At 38.9% G+C, this 8,825-nt stretch overlaps 1 protein-coding gene across 2 annotated transcripts; it reads right to left on the bottom strand.

The window, feature by feature from the left end:
* Nucleotides 1-100: 100 nt before the first annotated feature.
* Nucleotides 101-7,540, bottom strand: LOC137273869 (zinc finger protein 79-like). Of its 2 annotated transcripts, XM_067806878.1 has the most exons (3): nt 7,374-7,540; nt 3,731-3,773; nt 101-3,214 (listed from the first exon to the last, which is right to left on the bottom strand). In XM_067806878.1, the coding sequence occupies exon 3, from the start codon at nt 3,109-3,111 to the stop codon at nt 2,086-2,088; it is 1,026 nt and encodes a 341-aa protein (XP_067662979.1). In that variant the 5' UTR covers nt 3,112-3,214; nt 3,731-3,773; nt 7,374-7,540; the 3' UTR covers nt 101-2,085. The 2 variants fall into 2 exon arrangements, with proteins under 2 accessions (XP_067662979.1, XP_067662899.1); XM_067806798.1 differs by lacking the exon at nt 3,731-3,773 and having other exon boundaries at nt 7,374-7,527.
* Between the last annotated feature and the right edge of the window lie 1,285 nt (nt 7,541-8,825).

Raw genomic sequence — 8,825 nt, 5'->3', positions numbered from 1 at the left:
TTGATAATGTGAAATCATATGGAAGTATGTAATCTCTCAAATCTGAAAATCAAAACTTGGTAAGGAAAATTTACATTAAAAAAAACAAGAAGAAATCATCTGCAATTCTTTGTTTAATTATCGTACCATATACAATGTACGTACCATATACAATGACAGGTTTACATGAAGTAAGCTTTAACACAGAACCCAATTTCGCATTTGTTGTGGAACAGTAGTAGAGGCCAGTAACAGAAAATATGTTCCCTGCAAGTTGAGATATCAGTTGCCATGTTTCTTTTATAATGTACCGGGGTATAATAGGCCTTCAGCAACCCATGCTTGCCATAAAAGGCGACCAACGGGATCGGGTGGTCAGGTTCGCTGACTTGGTTGACACGTCATCGGTTCCCAGTTGATTGATGCTGATGTTGTTGATCACTGGATTGTCTGGTCCAGACTTGATTGTTTACAGACCACCGCCATATAGCTGGAATATTGCTGAGAGCGGCATAAAACTAAACTTACTGACTCCTTTAATATGTATTCTATAACAAAGAGTGCTGTTACAATTCACTAGTTTGGTGAATCTCTTAATGAATTCAGTTCACAATTCATGGTCACTAGAATCAAATATTTTGTTGTTATTTTCAAGGAACTGTTTTTACTTGGAGCAAGTGAGTGAATTTAGTTCTAGTTTTTAGTTCCTGCAATATTCCAGCAATACATGACAGGGGAAACCAGAACATGTGGCCATGTGGGAAATTGAACCTGGGTCTTTGGCCTGACGAGCGAACACCTTAATGACTAGGCTACTCCACCTAAGTTTATCTAAGTCAGATACACAACACACACACATGGAATATTGCCAAAATAATATTTTGCCAAGGCCCTTTCCAGCACTGTTGTTAGGCTACAAGCATCATTGTTCACAATGTATTGCCTTTTTTGGCTTTATCAAAAAATATTTAAGTAATTACATGGCATGTTTGTAATTTTATTTGCTTGCGATTAAATATAATTTATTCTTGAAAAAATGTTCATGTCTGTTAGTATATACTAGTATTCACAGAACATTACATATTCACCTCATAGTGTTCTAGTTGCTGCCCTAATGACTAAGTCTATGAATGTATGTAATCTTTTGTGATTTCAAATATCAACAAACACATCTAACTAATGTTGTGATGTCCTTGTTTGACAAGTTTTCAGACTGATGATATAATTAAGATGAACATATTAAGGCTCTTTTGACTAATCCAAACTGATCCAATAGACCCATACAGTATTTATCATTACTAAAGGAAATGTTAGGAAAACATGATCTTCATATTTTGTTTCTACTTTTATTCAGTGAACTTCTTCCATTGCCGAATAATATCACCCGCATGGGAATAATCATATTACCTTTAGTTTCCTAGATTAACGCCACATTCACCAATATTCCAGCAATTTCACAACTATACATAATTGAGTCTGAAAAAGAGAATCCAGTGGTCAATAGCATAAGCATCGATCTATACAGTTTGGATACGATGACATGTCAACCAAGTCAGTGTGTCTGAGCACCTGAAACCACTGGTTGTCTCTTATGGCAAGCATGCGTTGCTGAGGACCAACTGATATTACTGGAATATTGCTAATAGCTGCATAAAACTGAACTCACTCAACTGCTGACATTAACAAAATTCCTGCAAATCTGGAAAGATTTGTACCTTAACTGCATTGAGAAATTTTTGCAATGAATCGTTGATCAGATTATCAAGGACCAACGTTACTTTGCGCTATTTTCCATGAGAATAATTCAGTCTGGCAAAATGTCATCAAATCATCCTTAGTTCACAGAAAAACTTGCCACACTTACAGTATATACCATTTAAATGAACCTAACCTAACAAGTCCTGCAAAAACCAGACAACAGCAACCCTACATTGATACATAAAACAGGAATATATCATTCTTCACCCTGATGGATCGAGGACCCACGTTTGATTCCCCACATGGGTACAAGGTGAAAAGCTAATTTCTGGTGTCTCCCCACCATGGTATTGCTGAAATATTGCAAAAGGCTGCTTAACACCATACTCCCTCACCTCAGTGTTGGCCTTATTTTTTACATGCCCGACTGCCTAAAAGGTTCAAAAGTGTTTGACTGACTTTACTGCTACATTTATAAGGCTGAACTTCACTGTGACAGATCATGTGACTTTGCAAAGTACTTGAATGGGCGAATGCTTTCCCACATTCACTACACTCATATGGCCTGACACCTCTGTGTGAAGTCATGTGTTTCTGCAGTTCAGCCGATCGCGTAAATACCATCTCACACTCACTACAGTTATAAATCGGAATGCTACAGTGACTCTTCATATGTCTTTGCAGCTCAACAGATCGTGTAAATGCTTTCCCACACTCACGGCACTGATGCGGCTTTACTCCGCTGTGATATTTCATGTGTAGCCTGAGGTTGCCTGTTTCTGTAAAGGTTTTACCGCACTGACCACACTGATATGGCTTGACTCCACTATGATATTTCATGTGTATCAGGAGGTAACCTGATCGGGCAAATGCTTTTCCACATTCTTTGCAAACGTATGGTTTGAGGTCACTGTGACACTTCATGTGTCGCTGTAGGTCACACGATCGTGCGAATGTTTTCTCACACTGGTTACAACCATAAGGCTTAACATCACTGTGACAGCTCCTGTGTCTTTGCAAATGGCCTGATCTTGTAAATGCTCTTCCACACTCTATACACTCAAAAGGTCTGATGCCACTGTGAGATCTTGAGTGTGTTGTTAGTTGACTTGATGTTGCAAATGCCTTTCCGCACTCATGACACTGATAAGGCCTAACTCCAGTGTGACTTCTCATGTGCCTCTGCAGATCGCTTGATATTGTAAATGCTTTCCCACACTCTCCACATTCATATGGCTTGACACCACTGTGAGATCTCATGTGTGCCTGAAGGCTACTTGAATGTTTGAAAACTCTCCCACATTCACCACACTGGTATGGCTTCACTTCTCTTTCATCCTCATCAGGTTTCTCAACATCACTTGTTGTTTCACATTCAGTGTCTAGCTCTGGTTTGGGGTCAAGGTCACTAATCTGTAATTCTTCCTGTTCCATGATGAATCACAGGCATGTGAATGATAACAAGTGCCAAAGTACCTTCTTTCAAAAACAATCGGCAGACTTCTTCATAGGAACAGGCTGTCACAAGAAGACAAATCTGAAAAGGAAAATTATGATTTCCATCTCATGCTGTGTACCATTTATCGCCAACACATGGCTGTAGCGCTTACACAGACAGCTTGATTTTAAGTCCCGTAGAATACTGGCTAGCAACCAGTTAACACCTGGCTGTAGTGTTTCTGTAGTATATCACCCAGAGACACATCACAAAAGCTATAGGCTATGAGACTTAAAAATCACTGTAGGTATTCTACATTGTAGATGTTACAAATATAAATCCCCTCGGAAGACTCGACCCAAACACATCGGGGGATGTCACTTGACCGTTAGTGTGTTGACTTGAAATATCAGCATCCGTCAACAATCTCAGTGAAAGCAAGCTCTGTTCTTTTAAATTTCTTTTTTAAAAACAAATTCCAATTATGAAATTTCTTGACTATGTCAATGTTTGAAACACAGAATTTTTACTTCCAAATTTACGTCAATTCATGAGAAATTCAGAAATGGTGATAACTGGTCTTGTTAGATGTTGGTAAAGCACAATATATACTACCATGCTTCCTGTTGGCCACATTTCTGAGAAACACACTCAGCAGCTGTAAACCAGAAGGAAATGTTGCCGGGAAGCTAATTTATCCCTAAGATAAATTTTATTTCATTATGTTAAGACATACTAGAACAAATCATTAAAAAACACTACAATATGGCGATAACTGGTCGCTAGCCAGTACCGTATTTATGATGAGTCAATGTGTGAAAAACTATGAAAGTACAGGTAGAGTTGTCCATGCAAGTGCTACAGCCAGGTGTTTGCAATAACTGGTACGTTTCAGTAGCTGTATTGTCTTATGACATGGAAATGTATGGCATGTAGGGTTCAACAGGATATTGTCACTTTCTCAACATCTCTCCAGTGTAGATCAAACTGTGACAAGACTGATGTGTACAAGTGTCCGATAATTGTGTTGTATGGTAAGTGGAAGCATACTTTGAATTCATGGTATTTTATTAGTTGTGCCAAACTCTGTCAGTCAATGATCTAAATCATTACGTGATGACTGTCATGGAATACCTCATTATATGGCTCAAAAAGGAATGTTAAAGGTCACATGCAACCAAAAAATCAAACATAATTAAGACACATTTATCACTTATTCATGACATATAATATACATTGCTGCTTTTAAAAAAACAAATAAACACAATTATAAGCGTACAATCGCGGTTCAAAAGTGCAATATTTTGTTCTTGGGCTTACTTCCCCCGAAACGAAGCCCTCGGGAGACCGAACCCAGTCATAGCGGGTGGCTATGCATTCAAGTGTAACGACGGCTTCCGATTGGCTGGTTCATTTGCTGATATGCTGAGGGTTCACTGTGTGTACAGAAGGATGATCTGTTTGATGGGCATTTTAGAAGTATAGCCAGTCACAAGAAAGTAAGATTCTTTATGGATAACAACTTCTTTTTGTGTACTTGATGCGTCGTTTCAGTATGGATTCAAATACTGTTGTCAAACAAAATCATATACACGAAAAGAAGTCGTTATCCACGAAGAATGTATATAGAGATGTTGGGTTTGGAAAATACATGTTCTCTGAATTTGCGCTCGATCCAATAAAAAATCATGTCAGTAGAGATGGTAAACTACTGCATGGCTGGAATCTGTCATTCGTCCAAGTACAAAGCAGGACTTGAAACTGACAAGAGTTTGCACCAGTTTCCATCAGATCCAGTCATCCGAAAAAAATGAATGTAGTTTGTTTGCAACCCACAGACATAAAAACGTCATGTGTATCACACGTGCCTAATTACATAATGTGGCAGACACGGGACTTGGGTGCACGAGTCATAAATCAAGTTATTTTCTTTATGTCGTATAGTCTGATAGGTGTTAAGTTCAAATTGCACATGGTCAATGATTGAAGCTGTGTATTGCATGTTGTCTTCAGCAGACAGGCAGACAGACATATAGGTGTCAGTAAACCAGACACTGAGCTTTCTCTGTGACAGAGACTGCTTACCACAATCAACAAGTTGTTTTACGTAACGAGTAGATTAATTACTTGTTTGTGTACACAACCAAGATTAGACTACTGCTCATGACCTCAGACGCTGGGCATGCATACTGTTTCATGCTCCGCGAACCTATTCACTGCGCATGCGTTATGGACGCAGCGCAGCACAGCAGTTGAAACCAGTTTTCCCCCCAGCCCTGGGGGGAATTTAGTGAAACGTTTGAACTCCGATTTCGCGGGCTTTTTTTTCATCGCGTTTTTTTTCAACTTTATAGGTTGAATTGGCATTTTTTATGATTTGTTTCGGTAAGTGCATACAAAAAGGTACCAGAATCTGCAAAGTTTTTACGTTGCATGTGACCTTTATGTTGGACAAAAATGATAAGGAGAAACTATATACTGTAAGGAGTATGTATTTGTGCAGAGTGCATATTGTATGTTTTATCATAGGTATGGTATACATAGTGGCCATACCTTCAGTGGCCAAAATTAAGTTTGCAGTAATAACAGGTCAGGTCACAACTTTTGACGACTTATTATGGTTTCGTGTTTTGGCAAATCAGCAAACATCGCTATGAAATTTTGCATGTTGTTTTCTTTGTGGTGTGTAAATGATAGCAAGCATATTTTTGCAGTTATTTCCCTTTGCTTACCATTTATATATCATCTGCTTGAAGATGCCGTCTCACAGCTGTCAACTTACCCTCATCATAAAGATATGACCCGTGAAGGTCCCGGGGTAGAATAGGCCTTCAGCAACCCATGCTTGCCATAAAAGGTGACTATGCTTGTCGTAAGAGGCGACTAACGGGATCGGGTGGTCAGACTAGCTGACTTGATTGACACATGTCATCGGTTCCCCATTGCGCAGATCGATGCTCATGTTGTTGATCACTGGATTGTCTGGTCCAGACTCGATTATTTACAGACCGTCGCCATATAGCTGGAATATTGCTAAGTGCGACGTAAAACTAAACTCACTCACTCACTCATAAAGATATTATCAAACTTTATCACAGCAAGGCACATGAGGTAAATCAAGTTACAAAATAGCAGATTTACTTAAAATTAATCCAACAACTGTACAAAAATGTATCAAACGCTAGAATAAGTCAGATCAAATGAAAACAGACCAAGAAGCGGAAGACTGAGAAAAGCGTCACTGAGGAGCGATAGACAATTATTTCATCTCATCAAAAGAAATCGGCCGAGTAGTTTGAATGACATTACAACTAAATTAAATGCACATTCAGCTTATATAGTGTATACTAGAACTGTTCACAGACAATTGTTCACTGAGGGATACAGGCAGTGGGAAGTATCGAAGAAAATCACCAGTCAACAAGGAACGCGGTTTACAATTTTGTTGCACTAAATTGCATTGGAACGAAATGAGTGGCAAAAAATCATACTTAGTGATGAGACACAAGTAGTGATTGGCAGAAATTGCAAAGTGTTTATCTGGCGCAAAAGAAATGAATGTTTATTGCCCAAATGTTCAGGGGTTCAGACGGATCATGAGAGTGATATCGGCTATGTTTGTGGGGTTCCTCACGTATCATGGATTGAGTGGGAACACTGAAATATGTGGATGGAAATTTGAACACTGACAAACATATGAATGTTTTGAATGAAAATCTCTGGTCTGTAATCACCCAGTACTTTACAAACCGGCACTAAATATTCCAGGAAGACAATGCTCTCTGTCCTGTGTCTGCAAGGGAAAACAGACAATGATCTGATGCCAGAACAATTCTATGGTCAGGCCAAAGTGCCTGCTTAAAACATTATAGAAAATGTCTGTGCTAAAATATCGCCTAATGAGGCAAGTGCAAGACATTTACACCAAAGATGACCTCATACACATCGTCGGGGAAATCTGGAGGGATTTTTCTCATGTGTCAAGTTGTGACTCTTGTCTATGTAATCTTGTGAAGATTTTATCACAGTCTACCTGCCCGAATCCGACAGGTGTTGAGAGTAAGCGGACATATCACTAAGTACTGAAAATATTGTGTAAGTATTTATTTTTTAATTTAAAAATGTTATGGTCTTTATTTTTTGTGTTTTGATATTCAGTAAGCTGTCGTGACCTTGGGCGAGTGCGAACTCAATTTTGGCTACTGACTATATAGATTCTTGTTTGCCTACATGTTTGCTTTCTTCACAGAAAACTCACCTGTCAAAACACTTTTAGAATATTTTGATGGACATGACGATATAGTGCAGAATGTCTACAATAATCAGTGCATTTACACACTGCGGGGCAACGAGACATGTTGACGACCTCATGTTGTGTCGTCTGATGTTTCCGGATATGAGAGAGTAATAACAAATTCAAAGGGACACCACTCTATCACCCTTGTGAGCAAAGTCTACAGTTTCAACAGCCGGTGGTTATTTCACATGCAGGTTCAAACCCCAACAGATCTCCATTAATAAACCTTTGTCTTCAAGCCGGGTAAATAATAGTCAAACTAATATGACATTACATGCGTTGCTATGAGTGAGTCATCATCAGTAAAATTTCCAACAGTGAAACTTATTATTGTTTATTACCTGTTCTAAGATGCTTCCGTGAAAGATCAAAGGCGCCGACAGTACTTTATCAGACAATAATATGCTCCTTTGGCAGTGTGTCACAATGCCTTGGCGTCCCTGCGCCGTTCTTGTCTGTCCCCTCGCTATCAAACACTTTTGCAATACGTCACAATGAAAGCGACGAGATAATAATGGAACCATTATCGTCAACTGCATTACTAGTAGGTTCAGTCATACCGAGATGGTTTAGATTGTTGCTCATACTATCAGTCCTTGGGTTCACTTGATAGTCAACAAATCTAGCTGCCGCGATATAGCGGGACTTTTGCTCACTATTGCGCCGCTATTAACGCGCTCTCTCACTCATTATTACACAGCTCATGTGCAAGATATACATTTGCATTCTGGGCTCATTACAGTCTAAGTAAAGTAAGAGTGTAGGTGTGTAACGAATAGCACTGGGGCTAAGCTTACTAAGACCGGGGTCATTGTTTCCTTGTGTAATTTATATTTAAACTTAAACCAGCTTTTAAATGTTATGTAATGACCACTCATAATGTATATTCATTACCATTGTAAGCTAATAATGCATGTGTGAAACTATCTAGAAGTTTAAGCCTCTTTACTGTATTTTCACCAGGATGTTTATCTTCGCTTAATTATTCACGAAGTCTGTTATTGTATTTCACCCCAGCATTGAAAGTGTGCGAAGTGGGAAAGTTAGTAATAGTCCCCGCCTGTCGGTCCATCCCGAGGTCTTTCCTTACAGAATGGAAGCGAGTTTGATACTAAATCTTTAACGAGTTTAATGAAAATGGTATTTCACAGAAGCGAGTTTAGTATTCTGTTTACTTCTCGCCAACATAAATTGACAGAAACTGCGGCGAAACTGCCTACAGTGTGAGGACACTCAGCTTTCAAGTGAAGCAAAGTCTAGTAAAAACGCGACATCAACATTAGCATTGTGACGTCACAACTTTGAACCATTTTGACGTCATACGTCAAGCGGTATTACACTAATGTAATATTGAAGTGAAAATATTACACTGCAGTATCTTCAATGGGTGAGTAATAAATATTTCAGCTTGTT

The sequence above is a fragment of the Haliotis asinina genome, chromosome 1 (assembly GCF_037392515.1).
Source record: "Haliotis asinina isolate JCU_RB_2024 chromosome 1, JCU_Hal_asi_v2, whole genome shotgun sequence".
NCBI lineage: Eukaryota > Metazoa > Mollusca > Gastropoda > Lepetellida > Haliotidae > Haliotis > Haliotis asinina.
This window is presented reverse-complemented; position numbering and strand designations above follow the sequence as displayed.

Bases quoted from the DNA above. Each gene is read 5' to 3' on its own strand.
- LOC137273869 (XM_067806878.1), bottom strand. From the start codon at position 3,111: ATGGAACAGGAAGAATTACAGATTAGTGACCTTGACCCCAAACCAGAG.